General features: G+C 46.0%; 1 protein-coding gene across 1 annotated transcript; it reads left to right on the top strand.

Moving 5' to 3' along the window:
• Positions 1 to 981: 981 nt before the first annotated feature.
• On the top strand, positions 982 to 18,499 carry mtcl3b (MTCL family member 3b). The gene is made up of 10 exons (XM_066671392.1): positions 982 to 1,205; positions 3,248 to 3,472; positions 3,534 to 3,692; positions 4,059 to 4,121; positions 5,014 to 5,587; positions 5,677 to 6,350; positions 14,995 to 15,327; positions 15,695 to 15,762; positions 16,018 to 16,783; positions 16,895 to 18,499. Exons 1-10 carry the CDS (start codon positions 1,092 to 1,094, stop codon positions 17,102 to 17,104), a joined length of 3,186 nt encoding a protein of 1,061 aa, XP_066527489.1. The 5' UTR covers positions 982 to 1,091; the 3' UTR covers positions 17,105 to 18,499.
• The last annotated feature ends 6,222 nt before the right edge of the window (positions 18,500 to 24,721 follow it).

Raw genomic sequence — 24,721 nt, 5'->3', positions numbered from 1 at the left:
GTGTGAGTGTGTGAGTGACTGGGTGAGTGTGTGAGTGACTGGGTGACTGTGTGACACTGTCCACAGGTGTGAGTGTGTGAGTGACTGGGTGAGTGTGTGAGTGACTGGGTGACTGTGTGACACTGTCCACAGGTGTGAGTGTGTGAGTGACTGGGTGAGTGTGTGACACTGTCCACAGGTGTGTGTGTGAGTGTGTGAGTGACTGGGTGAGTGTGTGAGTGACTGGGTGAGTGTGTGACACTGTCCACAGGTGTGTGTGTGAGTGTGTGAGTGACTGGGTGAGTGTGTGATGCCCTGTTCTTGATTCTGGGTGAGCTCAGGACCCACCATGACCAGAAAATTGATGAGTAAATGAATGAATTTTGTGTGAAAGACCTTGATAAATCTGCACAGCTGTGTCTTCCACTATGGGGCGCTGCTGCATTTAATTAATACTTAATTAATTAAATCATTAATTCTTTAAGGCCGAATCTATCTGGTGCAGATCAAACACACGCAGCTGGAGCTTTATTAGGATTATTACATTTTAGCCGCTGAAAACTTTAGAGTTCTTTATTTCTTTATTTTTTAAAGCGGATGTCTCTCGTCTGACCAAAGCTGCTGTGATGTCCTGCACAGACACGTGGCGCCACTTTGCGGCCAGTCAGAGAAATGCAGAGTGAAGATTTCAAACACAGACTTGGGTCTTAGACAATTCAAGAATAATCTCTCTCTTTTTCTCTTTCCTTTTCTCTTTTATTTATCCCTTGTCTCTCTCCCTTTCTCACTTTACTCCTATTTTTCCTGTTTTATTCTCTCTTTACTCTTTATTTATGTCTTTATTCTTTATCCCACCCCTTTCTCTCTATCTCCCACAGAAAGAAACCCGTACAGTATTCGAATCAAAGAATCAAAGAATCGGTTCAAAATACCTCCTGAAAACAAACCATCCAAAAGAATCGATTCTTTCTCGATTCGGACACCGCCGCTGGAGAGGCAGGCTTCTGTCTGTCATCCTTAAAGAGAGAGGGATAAAAAGGAAAGCAGGAGAAAAGGAGGAGAAGGGAGCAGCCCTCACCGATTCCTGTGGAGAACCGGAGCCTGGCGCGGAGATGGAGGAGGACGCGGCCGAGGCCCCGCGCCCTGAGAGCCGGCAGGAGGAGGAGGCTGAAGCGCTGATGCAGCGGGACTTCCACAAACTGCAGCAGGAAAATGAAGAGCTCAAGGTTGGGGGCTTTTTCAGATGTACATGAGATAAACAACGGTGGATATGCGGGGAACCTCACCTGAGTTATTCCATCCACCTCAAATGATGCATTTCGATTAAATTCCATCTCAATTTTACATTCCACCTTAAACTCTGCATCATTGGTCACTGATATTTACGACGCCTGCTTCCACCCGCATTTAATAAATCACCTTAAATGAAGTCCACCTTAAATTAAATAGTTGTATTGTGCTGCCTCATATTTCCGTTCCACCTTAAACTGCACCTTAACTTGAATATAAGTTATTTTCTGGAGTCTCGGTAATTTTTGTATATCTTAATTAATGCAGCAATTAAATTCCACCTTAAATAGTGGAGCATTTAAATTCTGGGTACTCCCATTTTCCTCAGCAATCATACAGCAGTTACACATTTTTCGTTCCACCTTAAATGATACAGCAATGACATTCTGCTGCCTCCATTACGCATTCCATCTTAAATCCGGCAGAATTTACATCATGGTGTCCAGGTTTTCCTGTCCACCAGCAGTTAGATTCTGGGCCCTCAATATTCCGTTCCACCTTAAATGAAGCAACAGGTTTTGTTTGTTTGTTTGTTTGTTTATCATCTTCTCTGACGCCTCTATATTCAGTTCCATTTTAAACGGTGCCTAACTGACGTAATTCCACCTTAAACACAACTTATGTATGTAATCTAAACCCAAATGCTGCATCATTTAAGGTGGAATGGAGGGTTCCAGCCAGGAACTTAATGTACTGTGCCCTGTGCAACATCTGGAACAGCATCAGCAACATCTGCATCAATATAAATTTCATTCTTCTTTTTGCTGCAGTAACAGTCACTAATCTTCTTTAAACTAGGTGCTAGAACGTTGCTGTGAGGATTTGATGGCACTGAACCTTCACATATACATCAGTGATATGAGATACTGTTGTTGGATCACTGACCCAGGGGCACACACCTGTTGTGCGCACACATGCTGTAGATGTGTGGACTCTGGAGCAGCTGCCCATGAGTCTGAGCTCACCATGAGCCCACCAGTGTCAGGCTGGGGGCAGTGTAACTGTGTAGCGGACCTCATTAAAGGCAGATTTATGCTTCAACGTTGATTCAGTGCAGAGTCGACTCCGGAGCCAGCGCGGGTACCTTGCAGTACGGCCTTGTGTCTGCAGTGTCACCTCCAAACCACTAGGGCTGAATCTCATAAAGCTTCCTTTACACTGCATTAGTACATAGTGAAGTAGAGTAGTAGTATTAGTTTTCTAATCTGCACTATTTAGGGAGTAGGGCGCTGTTTGAGACAGAGTGTAGTTTACATGCAGTGCCAGGAAAGTAACAAATACAAAACCGTCTGGAATATTTGTTGGAGGCGTTTGTATTTTCCCTTGTTCCACCTTTTTATTTGTTCCATGACGTTCCAATCTAGGTGAAGGAGGAGCTGTGTTAAACACTGATCTTGATGTGAAGATCGGCCATATTGTTTTTCTTCAGCAGAGTGTTTTCTTCTAATGTGTTGTCACCTGCACACAGTTTTCACTTTGTTACTCTCTGTTTCTGCCTCTGGATTTAGTTTTCTGGGCTACGGAGCATTTCTCAGGCTTGGTGTCGACTTGTTTTTCTCATTTACGCTCTGCCCTTTTCGTAATAAAGTCCAAACTGCTCACGTCTGTCTCTGGCATAAGCTTATGTTCAGTAAGCAGCTGAAACCGTGGGTTTCTTTACGTGGAGTTCTCAAAACACTGGGGGATCCTGTTCCCTCCCTGGAAAATTATGGTGGGAACACATTCCCCTTCCCATAGAGACGTAATGAACTACGATGTTGTCTTGACTGAATTATGAAAATTTGATTTAATTTACAATCTAGATTTTCAGTTATTAATAAATTCCTCGATTAAGTAGTAAATTTTTCTGAGGTCATGTGGCGTACCACCTCTTGCTGCTTCAGTTGGAGAACCACTGCTCTAGAGTAAACGTTCCCGGAGGAGTAGGAGCTGCACCGCTTGTTTGGGATTGTGGAGTGTTTGTGCTGGTTTGTTGCAGACGGAGATCGAGGAGATGCGGGTGGAGATGGAGGAGATGCGGGACACGTTCTTCGAGGAGGACACGTGTCAGCTGGAGGATCTGAGGAGGGAGCTGGAGCGGGCGAACAAGAACTGCCGCATCCTCCAGTACAGGCTCCGCAAAGCGGAGCGCAGACGCCTGAGGTACACGCAGAGCGGAGAGGTGGACGAGGAGCTCATCAGGAGCCTTGAGCAGGACTTGAAGGTGAGGTGGTGGGGTGGGGGGACAGAGAGAGAATTGGTCATCATTGTTGTGTGTGTTTCAGGTTGCGAAGGACGTGTCTGTGAGACTCCATCACGAGCTGGAGAAGGTGGAGGAGAAACGAACGAAGACGGAGGACGAGAACGAGAGACTGAGAGAGAAACTGATTGAAGTGGAGACCACCAAACAAGCTCTGCAGAACGAACTGGACAAAAACAAAGAGGTGCTAACAACACACACACACACACACACACTTTCTCTCTTGACATCAATCACTCTCGTTATCGTCGCTCGCCATCTGTCTCTCTATCTCTCGTCTCTGTTTATCTCTCCTCTTTCACTTTCAACATGTTTTATGCACCATTTCTTTTTATTGTCGCTCTTTATCTTGCCTTTTATTCTCCCATACCTCTTTCTCTCTCTTTCCACGTCCCACTCATCCTTTCCCTTTATCATCACTCGCTCCATGTCTCAAAATCTCTCTAGACATCTCGTCAAACTCTCCTTTGAGTATTTCACTTTGAAATAAAACTGTGTGTGTGATTTGTTTGTTTGTTTGTTTGTTTCCGACCTGTGTATGTGCGTACAGAAGAGGAGGGGCAGTAAGGACGCTCAGAAAGGCGAACGGAAGCCCACCCAGACCCCCAGTGAGGTGAGTAGTAGTAATAGTAATAATAGAAGTGCTCAATTTTCATTACTATAGTAAAAAACATGACTATGAACTCGCCACAGACTTTTAAAACAGGATGCAGTTTCACTATTAAAATTAATTCATTATTTTCACATTGTTTCTTATTAAGTGAGACAAATGGTCAAACTGTACGAACCAGTATGTGCTCCACAGAACAGGTCTTATGCCCCTTTTACAAATCCAGAAATGTTCCAGAGTTTTCCTGGAGGAGCTGTATGTGTGAAAGTGACCTGGTCTTTATTCTCCTTACGCCCTGGTAAAAGTCAGAGTCAGCGCATGTGAGAACGGCGCAGGAAATGTAGACTTTCTCCTGCACGCACTGCACAGGCGCCGCTCCTCCGTATGTGAACATGCATCTCCAGACCCAATTATGCCAGAGTCAGAGTGACGCCAGAAATTCTCTGTGGTTCAAGTGTGAAAGAGGCAACAGAGGCGCCATGTTTAAAGTAGGTTTAGTACAAAGACTCTGATACAGACAAGCCACAAGGTGTCAGCGTATAATTATCTTTAGTGTCAAGATGTTAAAAAGCTCTGCACAGAATGACTGTTTCTCAGTATGTATTTCCAAGTGTTCATAGGTTCTCATGTGCTTGTTTGACATTATCTTCCACGAGTTATGTCCCGATACTCAAGAACACAAATTCCAAGAATGTACCTGGATGTGGTTCTCCTCCAAGAATAATGCAGATGCATCAGTTCATGACTTTCCAAAAAGAACTTCTAGGGAAACAAGTCCATACTTGGTGTTCTTGATATTGCGAAACAGTCATTGTCTGCCTGCCCCTGTAGTTCAGTGGTCAGTTTCTTTGTGCTGTCTGACCGATCCGATGGCCTCCTCTGTCTTCATCCTCAGGAGGACACCGACATTGACGACCTCAAGTGCCAGCTGACCTTTGTCAATGAGGAGGCGACGCTTCTGAGGAAGAAGATGGCAAAGATTGACAAGGAGAAGGACCGCCTGGAGCAGGAGCTGCAGAAGTACCGCTCATTTTACGGCGACCTGGACAGCCCCCACCCAAAAGGTGAGGCCGGGGGTCCACCCACCACCCGGGAGTCCGAGCTGAAGCTGCGCCTCCGACTGGTGGAGGAGGAGGCCAACATCCTGGGCCGCAAGATTGTGGAGCTGGAAGTGGAGAACCGAGGCCTCCGGGCCGAGTTAGACAACCTGAGGGGGGGAGAGTCATCACCAGAGGGCATGACCGGGGCGGCGAGGGGCGGGGCCAGGGAGCAGGGGGAGGAGCTCTCGGAGCTCAGGCAGCAGCTGCAGCTGGTGGAGGATGAGGCAGAGCTTCTCCGCAGGAACCTGGCTGACATGGAGGAGCAGAACCACAGAGTCACGGGAGAACTCAACAAACTCCGATTCAAAGAGGGGTGGAGACATGGGGGAGGGAGCTCCACCTCTGGGGGTGGGGCTTCCACAGCTGAGGGTAGGGCTGAGTTTTTTCTTAAATGTTTTGTTTTATTCATTGTGTTTCCATGTGGTTTATTGGACGCAAATGGTCCTTCCGTGTTGCAGGTTCAGCAGAGGCCGGGAAGGTGGAGGCGCTGCAGGAGGAGCTGAAAGCGGCACGTCTACAGATCAATGAGCTAAGCGGCAAAGTGTTGCAGCTTCAGTACGAGAACCGTGTGGTGGTGTCCAGCATGCAGCGGCATGACCTGACCACTGCTCCACTGGACAGTGATGCTGAGAGCGAGGGAGCTGGAGCAGGAGGAGCAGAAAAGGATAGAGAGAGAGCAGGACGAAGAGGCAGCGATGACGAGTCATCGTCCTCAAGGCTCCCTCCTCACCGAAAGCGAGAGGGTCCTGTTGGTGGCGAAAGCGACTCGGACGAGGTGCGCAACAGCGCTCCTCGCGGTTCCTCTCTCTTTTCCTCTGACCCAGGTCGCCTCGTCCCTCGCTCCCTACGTGAAAGGCAGCAGATGACAGACATCCGTGTCGAGGCTGAGCGGCTGGGACGCACCATCGAGCGCCTCATCGCCGACACTGGTGCCATCATGTCCGAGGCGAGGGCCAATGGAGACACGTGGGGACGCAGGGACGAAGGACAAGATGCAGGACGAGTGCGGGAGCGGGAGCTGCTCTTCCGCATCAACGCTCAGATGAAGGCCTTCAGGAAGGAGCTGCAAAGCTTCATGGAACGTCTGGAGCTGACCAAACCGGAGGAGACCCGCTCCGAGGAGCCTCTGTCTGTGAGTCCAGCCTGAGAGTGAGAGAGCTTCTGTGTTTACAAAGCGCTGAGCACACGTCAGGTTCCGATCATTTCCAGTCAAAATGGTCATCATAGTCTGCAAATTCCTCCAGTGGTTCTCCATCACGTAACAAAGCTTATATTGACACCTAGTGACCTGGATGTGTCAGTGTTGATGTTTTAAACATGATCGCCCCCTATCTGCAGGGTCGTAGAAGTTGGTTGCACTTCCTGCAACGTAATCCCAACCCCGAGGCCTGGGCTCTGGGGCGGTCCGTCCATTGTTCCAAGAAACACCAGCGTCTACTTTAATCCTTCTTTTGTGGCTATTTGCATTTTCAGAGCGGGGTTCTTCTGTCCAGCTCCACGTCCTTTCAGACCTGTAATGTTGCGCTGTTCTTCTCTCAGTGGGCAGAAGGATGGATCAGTGAGAGATAAAAAGATGAAAGCTCTGGGTGAAGACACCAGGTCTTGCACGGCTGTTATGGCTTCCACATTCTCTGTAGTTCTGAACCAGAAAGAACTTGTATGTAATGGCTGTTTTGACTGGAAATAAACCAAGGACGGTCTCTGACTTTTGCTCAGAGCTGTAGATTATGGCTCGACTGATATACACCTGTTGGCAGATTTGGAACTTCTGTGGCTTTATTTTTCCTAATAAAGTTGCAGTAGCATTGGGGGAGAACTTTTGAATATTGTATTTACATACTGTCACAGGTAGGGACCACTGGTCTGCTTCTGCTGTCAGAAACCCAGCTTCTTCGACTGCTGAAATTCGGAAACTGGAAATGTGGGAACACCTGTTGAGGGGAAACTCCACCCTACCAGAAAAGGGCAGCCTTGCACTTAAGCAAGGGAGTGCCTTGCACCCTTCAAACCTGAATACGCAATCCTGAGAAGCCTTGCCAGAGGTGGTATGCAAACCGGTTCTGTTCTGCATTTTGGACAGATGCTCTACCAACTGAGCAAACCTAATTCTGTTGAGTTTACTTTGGTCTCTCAGGAATGAACCTTCAGTTTCCGCAGGGTGTGTGGCATTCCCTCGCTTAAGGGCAAGGCTGCACTCTTTCTCCAGGTTGGAGTTTTGCCTTGTCAGGCGAGGTATAGGCTGTTTCTCAATACGCGTTCTTACGTTCTTGTGTTCTTGCTTGGTCATTGTCCACTGCCGAAGGTACTTTCCAATTCCCAGTGTTAAAGTTCTTGGATATTGGGCTCAATCCTCCCAAAATAGCGAGGAAGCCTCTGTTCCCAGTCCCATCATTCACTGCAGCATCACAAATTTACTCGAGTGGTGACGTCTCAAGAACATTCTTCTAGAGAACCCAAGTCCATTCTTGGTGATCTTGGTATTGCGAAACAGGAGCCATAGTTTCAGAGTTTCCGAGTCCTTCATGGTCCAGGGGGGCTGGATTTCTCGTAGCACAAGCAGTCCTGTGCTTCCCCCATGACACAGACAACATGATCTCACTTCACATTTTCTTATTTTCTGATAATGATATTGAATGCTATAGAATATCATTCAATACCAGTTTGATACTTAAGATAAATGAATGTGCTTTAAAACGTGCTGCTGCATTTTTAAAATAAACACTTAAGCGCCTGAATGTAAGCACATGCTCCAAATATTATCCCCTGGCATTAGAGGCCATCAGGTGCTAATCGCTGCTTATATTGTATAAAAAAAAAAAAAGTGTGTGTGTGTGTGTGTGCGCTTTGTTTGTTTATTTACTTATTTAATGAGATGTTCAGTGTCAGATTTTGATTTTATTTACTTGAGTAAAACGTGCGTTTATTTTGTTAAAGGTGATTTAATAATAGCCTACTGTGTTGTGTTCAGGATTGTTGCTATGTTTATGACCATTGTATTTGACAATTTACAGTTACAGCAGTGTAGAAAGGTGCTGAACTGAACAGTAGTGACTTCAGTTGCGAAATCAACATCGGCTTCTTAAAATCAGTGTTGGAGAGCAGTTTCTCATATTGGTCGAGCCCTTTTCTTTATCATCGCTGTCCAGACAAAACTCTTTCCTTCTGGCTATTAACATGACCAAAAAATGTAGATGCTTCTTACCTTCAGTAATGTTACATTTTCCATCCTTCCATCACTTTATCAGACCCTCTACGAACTTTATTTCAGTGTTGAAGCTACTTGAAACATTCAGTATCTTTGAAGTGAGATATCTTTGCAGATTGCCTTTTCATTTGTTTTTTTTGGGGTGTGTTTTTGTTGCAGCACCCATTTTGAACGGCTTTGCAGTTAACATTGAAACAGTGACTCGTTATTTTTCAATTTTGCTCAAATGGCCTCTTTCTGTACCAAAATTCTTTCATTCCGGAGAATATGAAGTTTAGTCCTGACAGCGAAAATGTGTGTGTTTGTGCTTGTACCTGTGTAAGATGTGTAACTGCATGTTTGTGAAAGTGTGTTTGTGTGTGTTCCTCCCAGAGCCAAAATTAGAATGTATTTTTATCTAAAAAGCAACAAAAATGCTACGTACTAAATTCAGGCAGCGTTTTTCTGTGATTTACTACAAAACTTTGTGTTCGGCGAGATGAGGTCTGTGATCAACCTTTTTTCTTCTATGGAAAACAGTGAAGGAAATCCTTTTTATTTTTTATTTTTTTTTAAACTTTAGCCTGAAGGAACACTTCACTCAAACAGGATACTGTGTGGAAACATGCTTGCTAACTCTCACTGAGAGTTACACTGAAAGAGTTTGGCTGACTCAAGTCCAGGCTTTAACAACATCTATAATCAAGTTGTGTGAAGATAAATCCACAGATATGTTCGCTGACTGGTTTGCTGCTAACAGTGCTGGTTTTTATGGTGAAGATCAGTGTTTTTAAGCTCAACTTTGTGGCTCAAGGTCAAAAAAGATGTAATTCTGTGATATTTCGACCTCAGAGCTGAGTCAAGTGCAGCTTAAAATACAAGATCACACCACAGTGTGAATTCCCTGCTAATCTGGTGCTAATTTTAACTGGTCGCCCAGCAGTGGTCATACTGGATGACGAGGACCATTGTCCAAACACAAATGTCACAGTCCAAAGAAATACATGTATCTCCAGTTTTGTGGATGTTAATGTACTACATCATTTGAACACATTTTTACATTGTCTTTCATTGGACGTCCAGATGGTTATTCTTCTTTTTTTTTTTCCTGCTGTAAAGGTACTATTTTGGAGATACGTGTTTTTTTGGGCAGCAACGATATGTTCCTTGGTCATCCAGCATGATCCTAATCCTCTACAGTTAACTGTTAGCCTGGTTATCCTTGCTGTGTGGGAAAATCTCTATTGATTAGCCTCATTGATGGTCATCAGGGCTATGCTCCCGTTAGGTTTGCCTTCTATTGTCCATGTGAAATCCTTCTTAAAGAACTTCGTCCTCACTGACTCTCTCTCTCTCTTTCTCCCCGATCCTCTCTCTCCATGCTCGTTTTTTAATCCTGTCGTTTATCCACCCAGATGGTCCAGCCCATCATTTTACTCATCCTCATCCTGGTTCTCTTCTCCTCGCTTTCTTATGCCACCATGTTTAAACTCGTTTTCCTTTTCACCCTTTTTTTTGTCCTGTAACCTCTTCACCCTCAGCACTTTTCCCATTCCTCCACCTTTTATTTACTTTTTGTTTGTTTGTTGATGTTATGTGCGTTGCCATGGTTGCAGAATTTCAGGAGGCTCACTGCTCCCTCTCCCTCGAGCATACCCAGGACTACACTACCCAGAAAGTACTCTGTAACTCATAAAGAACTACATTCCCCAGAGCTGACACTTACGGCTGCCACTGGAAATTACACCATCCAGTACCTGGGCTTTCTTTTCTGGCTGTGGAGGACCACAGCTACTCAAGTGAACTTCCATGAAGATGATGTTGCATGCTTACCATACTTTAAACAACAGGACTTTTCCATAAATGGATTAATACATATCCATTGGAGACTACATTACCCACATTTTTCACCTGCAACTACAAAGGACCACATCATTACTGACTCCTCAGTGTTCATTACTACACTTCCCAGAATTCCTGCTCCTGTTCTCTAAGGACTATGGCCACAACCACAGGTGGCTCCCAGTTCTCTGCAGGTGAGTACGAGCATCACTGCTACAAACACAACACGCCATCTACACACCATGCAGTGTGTTTCTGAACATGTTTAGAGCTCAGACATCACATGGTGTTGATCATGGTGAATGCAAGACCTTCCCAGTGTGTCTACACCATTAGTCTCAATCAGATATCAGCTTAATACTTACACCTGAAATGGAGTATCGAAGACACTGTTTATCAGAGCAACTGGACGCTGTGAAGCAGCAGAAAAAGATATCACCCATACTTCAAAAACTGGTGCATCACTTTACATTCTTTGTCATTAACTAATTAGATATTTGTCCTGTATTCCACTTTGAGTGTTTCTAATTGTTCCTGGAAAATGAAAATAGGGACAGGAACATAATTAGGAATATCTAGGACTGTCAGGAATTTTGGCACACCTTGTTTTGAGGCAGATATGTTGGATGAAAGCTGGGGTTAAGTTTTATATTCCACTGCCTGTTTTGCTCACACTTGCAGATATCTGCGGGGGGCACCATAGCCTTGAAATGTGTTCTTTATTGCGGTCTCCGACCCCTTGTCTGGATTAATGTGCTTTTTTTGTAATGTCTGTGGAGGAAAGTGGTGGGTTTGTTTTTGTTTACCATGATGATAATGACCTGTGGGCTATTTGGCCGTATTCCTGTGTGTGTACTTCATGATGCCATTAGCGACTCGCTGCATTCAATAGTGAAAGGTAATACATCTATGCAGAGGCAGGGGTATTTTTATGTGTACGGTTGCTCGGCAGCTAAAAATGAAAATAGCTGCTTCAAACAAGAGGGATTGGAGATAATACAGAGGCTCAAATCCGGCCTGCAGCCAATCCCTCTCCTCCTGCTTCTGATCTGACTGTTTTTAGTCTGGGGAAGACCTGGGAAAGGCCACTATTCCTCAGCAACTGAGTCTCTGCTCTGACGTCTTTGTGGACCAATTGCGTCACTGCTATGTGTATGGAGTCTCATATCGATCCTCCAATAAGAGCGTTGTAACTTGGGTCCAATAAAATTTCCTTCCCCAGCAATAGTTTTACATAAGCATCTCGTAAAGAATAAATTACTTTGGGTCTCAGCTCTCTCTGGGAATGTGTGCAACTAAACTAAACTATTAAAATACATTTGAACCCCAATTAAATTATATTCCCTGTAGAAAGCAATGGCTTTTAACAGTAAATACAGTCAAAACCACTGGGAAACTTAAATATTTGCTTTGATGAGCTCCTGTGGTTGAACCATGGTCCAGTGTAGTGTCCTGTAGGCTGTGTAATTTGGGTCATTGGTTCGATTCGGCCAGAGGTGAAGTGACTCTCGGCGGCTGTTGTGCAACAGAAGAGTGTCACAATAAATTTAACGTAAATCAAGCGTGAAGCGGCAGGCTGAAATCCGCCGACAGGCGGCTAATTCTGTCCACTGGCACCTAGAAAAAGAAAAGAAAACATTAGACAGTGGACCGGATCAGCAGCTGGCCTGCGAATCACAAGACTCAGAATCTGCCCACAAGCCCCAAAAGAAGAGCAGCAACAGGGCGGCGCTAAAATAAGCCTCAGCCAAAACAGCCTTGTAAACACTTTCCCTCTTGTCTTGTAGTAATTATAACCCTGAGAGGCCGGTGACGACAGTGGCTCACATGGAGATGGCAAATGGCAGAATCAATCTGACATTATGACACTGGACACCAGGCTGAGTGACGCCGCGGTGAAAATAGCAGGAGGCATTATAAAGTCCCACAGCCAGGGGCTTGTTTACCCTGAAGAGAGAGAGAGAGGCACTCAGCCCAGGGGGCAAGGGGCCGGATGTGGGGCAGCTTTAAAATCCAATCCATGGGACTCTTTACGTCACAGCAGAGGGGAGCTGGAGGGGAGTTTTCTACCCGCGGATAGAGTGCTGGGAGCTCTTGACTGAGTTGGAAGCTTGAAGAGCATTTTCTTACTAAGGGACTAAATCACTTCAAGTAGCTGGGATTTTTTTTTCACCTAGGAAAGGCCAGCTACACTCAATCTCTGGGTAAGGAGAAAGATGTCTTATAGAGATGCTGGGAATGCTGAGATTATTGAGCATGTTGACGATCTCTGTAGTTTTGACCTGTTCTGTAGTGCATGTTTCTTATAGTTTGTAGTTTCTGTAGTTTGTTTCATGAGATGGTGAATAAGAGAACATTCGAGTGGTCAAACAGTCCACACCATCCACAAAGACATGTTCTGCTGACTGCTAAGAGATCTAGACGTGTTCTAGTTCTGAACTGTGATTTGCCGTTACCCACTTGACAGGCATAGGTCAGATTTCTGCAAGACAAAATTGAGGGTCCAGCAAGTTCACAGTTTACAGATTATCAAAACTGGGAGCTTGTAAACACTTTGAGTTCCTTTCATTCCAGCTGTTTATTAGTTCTCTGTAATGCAGGCCACCTCTCGCCTGGTTTCTGTTGTACCCCAGCGTGAGCACTCCACGACGTATCGCATGGTTACAGAATTATAAATATCTCTCAATTCTTACATCACACGGAGGTACGTTCGGGCACTTTCGAGGCTCCCAGAGCCATGAGGTATCCAGTTTCCTAATGGTGGAAAAAAATCCACCAAGGATGGATCATGTACAGCCATTAATCATTTGCACATAATCGGAATACCACTCTGAATGCCCTCTGGAAGCAGATGGGACTATCCTACTCTTCCACACTTGTCCAAGCAGGCCAAAGGTTCTGGACTTTTAGACAACCTTGACCTCCTCACTTCCAGTTGAAGGAAATTCTGGGAATTCCATATTAACTGTTTTGGACCAGACAAGCGAACCAATCCCAAGCAGCGAGAGGTGCATGCTGACAACTCAGATGCCTGGCTGTAGCGTGAAAGATGGGAAATGGCCAGTTAGGCTCAGGTTTAAAGGGCAGGCTTTTCCAGGTTACATGATGGAAACCTTGGCCTGCAGGACACAGGGAAGAGTCCTTGAGGATACGCCTGGGAATAAACACTGTTCTGGTTAAGATTTGAACCAGAGACTGTGGGATTGATGGGAGTCTCTGGAGTGCAGAGTTTATAAAATTTTAATCCAATAAAACACAGCTGAGGAACTGTCCTTAGAGGAGGTTGACTAATTAGGAGTGTCCAAACATTCATGTGCTGTGAAATCACAACCACAACCTTTAACTTTCCTCCATCCCAATCTCTCTCTCAGAGGGGACCCTGCTGAGACTCTGCTGGTTCTTTTGGTTTGTATTTCCGTGAAGAGAGAGTGCGATGGCGGCTTTGGAGCTCCACCGTGGGCTGGACCGGGCCGGGTGTGGGTGGGCGAGCGAGCGGGTCGAACTACTGGACTCTTTTGACTCTGAGATGCAGGAATGGGAGGAGCAGCTTCAAGACATGCAGAGAAAGATAGAGGAGGTAAGACACACAAACACTAACTTACACCAGATAAAGACATAACAAACAATAGCCAACACCAACTAACACCACACTACACCTAACAAACATCAGTTAACTTCAGCTAACAACCCACAAACAACAGTTAACAATTCCACAAACACAACTAACACCAGCTAACTATCCCACAAGCACCAACCAGCAGCAGCCAACATCACTACCACAAAAGGACAACACAAACACCAAAGGAATCATCCACCAAGCAACTGAAACACACACAATAAAACATCAAAAGTAAGCCAATCAACCCACAATGGCAATAACAAGAAACACTGAGATCAAACTAAAGAAACAATAACAAGCATCGTTAATGTGTAAACACCATCAATACAGAGCAATACAAACAGCAGAATTAGTAAATTAGTAAATCAACAACATCACCACACACAGCACAGAGGCCGGTCTTTATATTTATACACACACACAGCCAGAAGCGGCCAGTACGCTGGCTTCATACTTGTTGTTTTTGTTGTTGTCGTCGGGGTAGAGTTCTGATTGGCTGAATGAGTTTTGACCCCCTGCTGAAGCTGGCAGCACACGCTGTTATCCCCGTGCTTGGCTCTGTGTGTGTGTGTGTTTATGTGGATAAAAATAGTTTCCCCCAAATTGAGACACACACACAGTCATAACAGATGTTAACAAGCTTATTAAACTTCTAGTGGGCAGCTTTGCAGGGTACACACACACACACACACAGAGAGAAACCGGACACTAATGAACCTAATAATGGGGAATGGCACACACTTGGTAAGAACATAATCACCCTGGAATGGACTAGCCTTGGACCCACAGTGCAGCATTGGGCACCTTCTAACTGACCTCGCGCTGGGGACGCTGGGGTTGTTTTGATGTGGGACACTTTGGTCCCTATTGGCTGCAGTTTTCAACAAGACCCTCACTCTCATTAGGAGAGGAGAGTTAGCAGCCGAGACAGCAGTTAGCATTCCTGTTAGAGGATTAGAGGAACCGGGCATTTGTGCGGTCCCTTCAAACCACAACAACCAAAAGGACCACAGTAGGGAGAATCCTGTAATCGCAGGGGCTTTTGAGACGTGTTGGGCGCTGTCACATGTCTACCATCTGCCCGTGTGTGGATGCCTGACCCGTGTGCTGTCCATCATATTCATGTTGCAGATATATAAGGAGGTGGAAGCTCGGAGGGGAGCCTCAGAGGTCGGCTCCAACTCCAGCCCAAGCCTGGACATTACCTTATTGCCCGTCAGCACTGGAAAAGGCTGCCATGGCAACAGGAGGGACGTCCATCCAGTTTCTGGGGCGGTAAACGAGCCCTCAGTGGGACACACCATTTCTGCCAAAGCCATTTGTCATCACAGAGATGGTGTCCCCTCTCAGGTCAACGGGAGCCAAGACATGACCTTGGACATCCTCAACGGATACCTGGGGCAGGGACCTGATAACCGGCAGGTCCTGGATAACCCAGGACCTCAAAACACAGGAAGTAACACAGTGAGTAACAGACACACCCCTTCAAAATAAGAGAGGGACAACCCTCTCTTTTGTATTGGCTCACAGGAATGTCCCCTCTTTTTTTTTTTTTTATTGGCTCACAATAAGACTGTAACACTCCTCTTTTTTTTTTTTTTTTAATGGCTCACAGTAAGACAGGAAACCATTCCTCCTTTTATTGCAGTCCCTTAAGATAAAACAACCTCCACTCTGAAGCATAAACTATTATAAATCTTTTGTGAGCTGCAGTTTATAGAAAAATACTGACTGCATTTTTTAAGATGACATCACTCACTAAGATTCTTCAAAGTCTGTTCCAGTAACTGTCTCTCTCTGTCTCTGGTGTCTCTGTTTGTCTCTCGCCTAGAGCTCCAGGGGGACTCCAGGTGTTTACAGTTATCAGGACGGTGGTAAACAGTGGCAGGTGAATGGCAGGTTGGTACTGAATGTTTTTCCCCAGTGAGACTCCCAAACCACAGTGCTCATACACTTCCGATTTGCATTTAAATGGGCTTCCACTATCTCCTTCTCCTTAAGTCAAAAGCCTATTATCACCTATTAGCATATGCTAACACCTGAGTCTAAGAGTGGTCACCTCCGGAGGTCGGAACATAAGACCACATTGACTGAACGGTACTCACACATGCTCCCATTCCTAATTGGTGAACTGTTCCTGTGTCTCTTCCACAGGACCGGAGTGTGTGAGGACATGGAGAACCGTAAGAACAGAGGATCGCCTTCCGAAGACATTCAGGTCCGCCACGTCAGCTGGAAAGACCCAATCTGCTCCAAAGAGCCATCGCCCGATAGATCATCTGCAAGGTCTCAGCTCAAACATAGGGACAGTCCTCAGAGCCTTGGCCTCGCTCGGCCCGCTCACTTCTCGGAGCCGCAGCCGGAGCGCAGGTGCCCCTTGGTGGACAGGAAGTGTGGTGAAAGCCCCTCTGTGTTGCGCAAGTTTGGCGCCATGCTGCAAGAGAACGAGGGCAAGACCCTGGTCCTGGATGGAATGGTGACCATGGTGATCGAGCCAACGAAAGCCCCAAGTACACCAGTCTGCCAGCGCAAGTTTGGCGTCAGCAAACCTTCTGGACACTTACATGTCCATGCTTCTGGTCACAAGGCTCTTCAAGAAGCTAATGTGTCCACTGAGCTCAGCACAGAACCTCGAGCCTCAGGTCCCAAAGGTTCACTCAGAGTGAACGTCCAGGTCCAGAACAGGGATCACAGAGGCTCTGATCACAGCCACAACACAAGGGCATCTCACAGAGTGGACACAGGGCTGACTAGGAAAGTCCAGCAAGGGCCATGGGGGTCCCATGTGTTGGACCTCCAGTCCGATTACAGGATGGTGGAGAGGATCCTGGGCAAAGGACACGAGTCTAGTAAGGGACAGTTGCAGGACATGACAAAGGTGGAACAGCAGTATACGGCCAATCAGAGGAGCACCCAACAGGTCAGAGAGGTCACACACACACACAGGTGTATTCATACCTTTCTTAGGATGATAATAATAATAATGAACAAAAAGTTTGAAATAACCCCAAACTCTCTCTTGCTTTTCCAGGTCAGCGAATCATCTCCAGACACTCCACAACGGAGCTTCTCTCGTCCCGCTCGGCCAGCCAATCAGAGGCCTCCATCCAGATGGGCAAGCCACACCCCCCCTGCTAAGATTGCCACACCCTCTGGACCCCTGCCCCGCCCCCACAAAGCCAAGCAGCCCTTTAACCCCTTCCACAATTTCAGTCTTTACACGGAAACGGTCATCATGTGACCTCCTGGATGGACAGAATGACTCACCTCCACTTCTGACCCTTTCGAAAGGCCTCATCTTTTCCAGCTCCCACATGTCTCCCCCTCTTCCATGTCTGTATATAGCGTTTGTTTTGTAAAGCTGGTCAAGAGGAGCGGTCATCTGGAGGACGAACCTGAGCCTTGTATCGACTGTCCTTCCCTGAGACAAACCCTTTAAATCCATTACTGTATATCTGCTGGTGTTTTAATCGGCGCCGCTGCAAAGACGGACGTGAAATTTGTGGTGATCCGGCGGCCGGACACACTCCTGTGCCTAGATGCGTTCTTCCATTAGTCGTCTGGCCATGTCCATCTCTTCCTTCCTTTCTATCATTCTCATTTGTTTTGGGGTTTTTTTTGTATCATGGCTTCATGTTATTTGCTTCTTTGCATTGCTTTTCTTTTGCCCTTTGTTGTGGGCGCCAAACAAATGTGTGCCATTGTTTTAGTTTCGTTTGAAAGCGCCTTATAGCCACGAACAGTTTCAGGAGCTTCAGACCTGAGCTCAGCAGACCTTGACCGAAGCTTGGAACTCCAAACTCACAGGCCTTTACAGAGTTTGTAACCAGGCAGAAATTCCAGGTATAAGAACAGTATCCGGTGTGAATAGCGATTTAAACACTGGTGGAAGCTTGTTCTACCAAAATGGTCCCGAAAAGCTGAGGTAGTGTTGCCACGGTTACGGTGTATCCGTGTATGCGGTGTATGGTACATTGCCTAGTGGGTGTAGTGTAGTAGGTAACACTGCTGACCAGGGTTCAGTGCCCCACCCGGGTAACCTCACCACCCTGTGCCTACAGTAACTTACCTTTGTCTGTAACTCGGTCACTCTGGATTTGAGCATGTGCCCAGTGCTGTAAATATAAATGTAAATATGTGTATGTGTGATTGATGACTGTGATTGGGTGGTTGAAAGCTGCCCTCACCCTAAGGGTCAGTGTGTCAGCGTCTGCTCAAAAGCCAAAGGAATTAGCATAAATCCGGTCGGTCCTTGCCCGTGGATGTAGTGCATTAATGGATAGTGAGGTCAGTGGAGGTCTACGGCCAATGGTCAAAGTCAAAGCTGCAGTGAAGGTTCACGGCTCTGGTCTGAATACCCGTGAGCATAGCTGTAAGAGTCCAGTACTGTAACTAATGCTTGTTACTGTTATCCCACCGCAGTCTGGACGTCTCCATGGACATCAGTGGACGGGCAGCATCTGCCTTCATACGGCGTCCTCCTCCGCTCTTCAGTTCTGCTCACCGTGAGACTTTGTGAATGATAATGTTAAAGAAGTGGCTACTGAAGCAGTGCTGTGGCGTCCTGTGAGACGGCAACGCTGGCTGTTTCTGTAATGTGATGTTTGAATCTTGTATCTCCTCAAAATAAAATTTCAAGTGCTTTGAAAAAAACAGCTTTGATTTTTTTATTTGCCTAAGATAAAAATCACATACTTTACATGTAGGGCTTTCACAGTGCTGTGATTTAACGGGCCTCAACTCTGCCATTTATATGATATTACTGCCCCAAATTACTTCATCTATCCTGATTCAGGTGCTATACTCCTAATTGCTGACTGGAACCTGCCTGGATTGTCCGTTTTGAGCCTGCTCCATGACTTGAGGCTGGTGGAGCCAGTTGGGCTTCGAGAGCTGGGTGACAGGTAGCTAGATGAGATCTCAAATTTGATGCATTTCCCCATTTCAGTGACCTTTCTGGCACAGATTGCCTCAGCTAAATGGGCTCTCCCTGTTTCATTTGGTTGAATTCCCAAATGCAGCCAAAATGCCAAAGCTTCATTTGATTTTGTGACTAGGTTTTCATTTTATAAAGAAGACTGAGACTCGGCTGTTCAGATGCCAACAGTTGGGAAAAGTTGCAACTTTTTTTTTTTTTTTTTTTTTTTTTTTAGACAAATTTTCTTAACATTTGTTACACAGTATTACAGTTATTGCTAAAGCCCTGTTTACATGCTGCTTATAAGACTGCACTAGAGTAGAACAGCACTGGGACTTTTAACTTGACAGGTAACACTCTGCTTTACTGGTGTATCCTGTTAGCCATTAGCACTATCACACACTAACGTAGACCTACACAAAACAGCAGTCTAGTGTGCAAGAATAGCACAGCTGTCCTTATCTTCATAAGAACAGCACTCCCTTCTGAGCTTGAATAATGCCGGTTGTTGACATGACAATTTGTGACATCACAAAATCAAGCCCACTGATATATTGTAATACCTGTTGATAAGGACACTGTAAAAGTTAAAAAGTGCTGTGACACGTATTATACCACAGTCATTTCTGATCCTACAGTGTGGATCTGGGTCGGTTCCCATTCACAGATCTGATTTTAAACGGATTGCCGCATTTCCACCAACATAAACGGGTTCTGGAACCAAGATTAACGCATTCTTCAGCACGAAGCCTGATGGCATCTGTGGGTGTGTTGAGATAAAGAAGCTCCAGAAAGAGTTCAGAGGCTAAAGAGTTAATGCACAGCGAACCTATTCGGACACACTGTGTGTGTTTTCTGGGGCTGTGGTCAGTGCAAGTCGAGGTGCTTTTTTCACTAATCTTATTACTAATCTTATGAGTTCATCAGGACAACTCTGGAGCCACACTCCAAAACACTCAATTTGAACTTACCACATGTGTATCACTCTTCACTCTGATCTGACCCCAGTGTAAACAGTGGATTAACTATGACTCTGTCCTGACTCTGTCCATTTATCTGTAGCTCTGGTGCAAACACTAGGGGTGGAGAGGGACCAATATTAAAAAATCCTGAATGGAACTAGATCAGAAGAGGGCTAAGAGGAACTTGTGATGGATTGCAACTATTTTACCTCATGGAAAGTTGATAAACCAATGTTTTCTGTCCTGTTTTTATTATATAATATACTCAAGGTTCGTGCCAGTATCTCACATTACAACACAAACCCTGAGTCTATTACTGACTAAATATAATTAGCTGATGATGTCACAAGCTCTTATAATGAGGGCGGGGTTTATGGTGGTGCTATGGTTCCCAGTTTCCCCTCGATACAGATGCAGTGCACACATCTGACACCACCTCAGGGTTAAGTAAAGTTGTAAATCTGGGTCCTTCTGTCTCTCTCTCTCTCTCTGTCCCTTCCTCCAGGGCCATGTTATGTCTCTCTCCCTCTGTCTCTGAATACGCTAAGGTCCATATTTCATGGTGGTGTCATCAGATAATCTAACTGTCTCCTCATTAAGCCGCATTAACAGTCTTTGGCCTTGTCTCACCACCCGCTAAAAACCATCAGGAGGGTCCGACGTGCTTCCAGCACGATGCCCCCCCGCTGGCCGTGCCGTTCTGCTGCGCTATGTAGCACTTGGGTCTGAAATAGCAAGCGTGACGTTGTTTTGGTGCCAGAAATCTTAGCCCCTGACAGCCAAGGACAAGGTATATTTACAGACAACAGGGATGTCTGAGACACGTGGAATACACACACACACACACACAAAACGCCACTTAAACAAGATGTATCTGCCTCTCACTCTCAGGGTCTTTCACCTACAGCGACACTACACCCAGACCCGTGTAAGTGACCCTTCCAGAGGCCAACAGCAGATGCCCAGGGGCTAAGCTCAGCCTGTGCAATGCCAAGAGTTCTCCAGAGAGGTGTGATGTAACTCATAATATCTGTGCAAATGTTATGGCAGTTACTTTACAACCTCAGAGCTCAACACGCTTGGAGGAGAACACTAAGGGCTCGCTTCTATTGTGTTAGCGAACAGGTGACCACTTTGACTAAGACTGCACTGGAGATTTGGGTCTGAGGCTGGGATGCCGTACACACCCATGGAGGGAGAGGACAACTGGGCTCCACTTACGTCCATTAACTTTGGTCGGGGGGGGGGGGGGGGGGGTTGGGTTATGTAACAGTGGGGGGTGTTCTGTCCACTGTCTGTTTTCCTCTGATGGACAGTGTACAGTACACATTAATGACAGGAGCTGGAGCCTGAAATCCACTCTGCTCTTCTCATCTGCCAGCACGTGTCATCACCCCTCCATTTAGATGAGTGTCAATCCCTTTCTCCCTCTCTCTCTCTCTCTCTGATGTATTCTGAAGATCGGACGGACCGTTCTGTTCTAAGTTAGTGAAGGTCAGATAAACACACCCGTGATCAAACAGGGTACGGCTAAAGACAGATGCCGTGATGTCACTGGGAGGTCTCTGTGGGAAGAGTCACTCAGCCTTGAATCTTGAAGGAGGTACTTTAACACTGACCCCGGACCAGTGCAAACAACACAATGTAGGTCAGGATCATGTTGCAATATTCCAGATCCATGCTCCAGACTCACGTTTCAGAACCATGCTCCAAACACACGTTTCAGATCCATGCTCCAGACCCACATTCCAGATCCATGCTCCAGATCCACATTTCAGATCCACGTTCCAGATCCATGCTCCAGACCCATGTTCCAGACCCATGTTTCAGATCCTTGCTCCAGACCCATATTCCAGAACCACTTTTCAGATCCATGCTCCAGATCCATGTACCTTAATATTGACCATTGCAAAGAACACAACAACACAGTATAAAGGTCTTAGCATTGATACCTGAGGTACCTACAAGGAGTATCTGGAATAAGGATCTTGAGCATGGATATGGAACAAGGATCTGGAATATATGTCTGAAACATGAATCTGGAATTAGGATCTGGAACATAGGTCTGGATCATGGATTTAGAATGAGGATTTGGAACATGGATCTGGAGAATGGCTCTGGAATAAGTATATGGAATATAGGTCTGAAACATGGATCTGTGAAAAACTGATCTGGAGCAGGGATCTGGAACACTGATATGGAACATGGATATGGAACATGAATCTGAAAAAACTGATCTGGAACACAGGTCTGGAACATGGATCTGAATCCCAAAGATAGAAAACCCAGTTCCAATACACTTCCAAGAGCAGACAACGGACCATGGGACCCTGGGGATGACCCCAGATGAGGCTAACTCCATGCTACCAGTGTTAGCCTGGAGCGGACATTTACGAGGCGGAGGAATGTTTACAGGTGTGGACTCTGCATGTCCAGGATGTCTCCCTTGATGTGAGACATGCTGAGGATGTCCACTGAGATGCTCGCGTGTCTCTGAGCGCTGACCTCTGACCCGTTTTAGGAGCGCTAACGACCCGGACGAGGAGGAACAGGTGTGTGTAGGGGGAGTTTGTGATCCAGAACTAATCGCCCAACATCAGGGGCTGCCCTCACTGATGTTCACACACGCACATACACACACACACACACACACACACACACACACACACACACACACACACACAATGCTAGGACAGCAGTGAAGCATAAAGAGTGCAGACAGGCAAATAATAGCAGCATCTGTTCACTAGTTAAACCACACTGAACCAGCTACTGTCACTTTAATGTGTGTGTGTGTGTGTGAGTGTGTGTGAGTGAGAGAGATAGAGAGAGAAATATACTGCTCGCAGAACTGAAAACAGAGAAACAGAAAATAGAAAGAAATAGAAATAGAAAGAAATAGTGATCGAGAGAGAGAGAGAGTAGAGTGATGGAGAGAGTGACAGAAAACAGAAAAGAAAGAGAGTAAGTGACAGAGAGCCACAGTAATAAAAGAAAGAAAGTGGAAGAGAGTGACAGAGCGAAAGAAAAAAGAGTGACAAAGAGAGAATGTCAGACAAAAGAGAAAGAGAGAGAGAGAGAGAGAGACCCCTGCTATTAGACCCAGGTTAGTGGTGCTATGGTACACAGTGTGTGTGTGTGTGTGTTATCTCTGTGAACAGCAGGAATCAAACTGAACACTATGGAGCAGCTGCACGAGTCTCTGCTCACCACACACTAAGCCCAGCGCTGACCCAATGTGAGCGGTATCAGTGAACTCATCACCCCCTGGGCCGGCCCCTGAAACACCCACAGCTCCCTCTAAGGTCCGATCTGACCCGGTCATCCCCTATTTCCAGAACTTGACAGAGCCTCACCCTCCTTTGTGTCCCCTGCATAGGCCTGGACTGACAGTGGACACAGGTCACATGAGTCAGACCTGAGGCATCAATTAATGTCAGCAACAAAGATCAGCCCATGTGGCCCCTTCTAACCCCGTGTCCCACATGTCCCCTACTCACTATTCCCTACATTCCTCACTACGTAGTGCACAACTATAGGGAACTATAGGCAACTTCAGACACAAACTTGTGCAGAATTTTATGCATTTGTATATATTATGGGTATCTGCTATCCGCTACTGTGTGTGGTGCATTGTGGGATTGTTTGAGTGCACTGAAAATTGTCCACTGTTTTTCAACACTACTATAAAATAGTGCACTATGTAGTGAACTCGGGGATAGCACATGGCACCACAAAGCCACGGTCAAGAGAAATGGTCGCTGAAAGAAAAGGTCGATCCACTTGACCATACAAGTGTCCCAGGAGCTGAGCTTCCTGACCACACTGAAGCAGACTATAGCTTTCCAATTCAGTGCTAGCCTGAGAGACAGACACAGGGAGACAGAGGGACAGACAGCTGTCGGAGAGGCCACAGCTGACAGACATTCCAGATTCTGACGATGTGTGGTTAGCGTTAGCGGGTTATCTGTGGATACCAGGGTCCTGCTTATATTCCAGTAGCTGTCCACAAAGAGCTGGACGACCTCAGCAGGCTCAGACACATTCAGACAGAGGGACAAAAAAAAACGGACAGAAACAAGGAGTGGGAGGCAAGTGCATCTCACAGAAATCTGGCGCTCTGCTAGCATGAAGCTTGTTGGTCCTCCAAATTTAAGCCATATTTAGATTCTTAATAGCAGAGCCTCGCCCCCTTAAACACATTCACCAGAGTGGACAGAGACATGTCCAGTATGTCCTTCCTAAACAAACTAAAGTGAGCTAGCTGGACTAACACCTCGGCTAAAGCCTGCTAACACCATGTTTACCTTGTTCACAGTAGGGAGGTAGCAACACTATCTTCAGGTTAGCAGCCAATCGAGGGCAGTGTCTACGTGTGTGTGTGTGTGTGCCAGCAGAAGGTGTAAAGTGTGTGTGAGGCATGGAGAAAGTTGCAAGGCAGCAGTTGTATCTGGAGATTATCACCTGATCCCTGATATCGCTCTCCCTCTCTCTCACACACACACACACAATTTTGTATCTGTGAATTGTGGGGACATTTTCATAAGTGCTATTTGCATAACACTAACCCCTTAATCTAGCCACTTAACCCTTTAGCAGTCCATAGCCCTTAAAGGCGATGTTCACAATTTTAATCCAAAAAATGTATTATACAGTTTAGAGAATGTTTCCTCACTATTTGCGTCTCTGTGGTCGATTTTTGCGCTGGAAAAATGTCCGGGATTTTACGCAGCCCTGGCTCTGTAAATGGGGAAAAAACGAAGGAACTCGGCTCAAAAAGGCCCACAGTCTCTGGCTGAGAAATGGTATTTGGAGGCGTTTGAACTGTGGAGAGATTCGTTAAAAAGAAATAACATGAAAACAGATGAGGATGTTGCTCTATTCCTGCTCCACAGGGGGGTAACACTGACATTTCTGCTGTTACAGTGATATCACTTAAGGTGGAAATGACTCTAAACTGCATGAAAGTAAACACAGA

The sequence above is a fragment of the Hoplias malabaricus genome, chromosome 5 (assembly GCF_029633855.1).
Source record: "Hoplias malabaricus isolate fHopMal1 chromosome 5, fHopMal1.hap1, whole genome shotgun sequence".
NCBI classification, from domain to species: Eukaryota; Metazoa; Chordata; class Actinopteri; order Characiformes; family Erythrinidae; genus Hoplias; species Hoplias malabaricus.
Note: the sequence above shows the minus strand (reverse complement) of the source record. Positions and strands in the feature narration are given on the sequence as shown.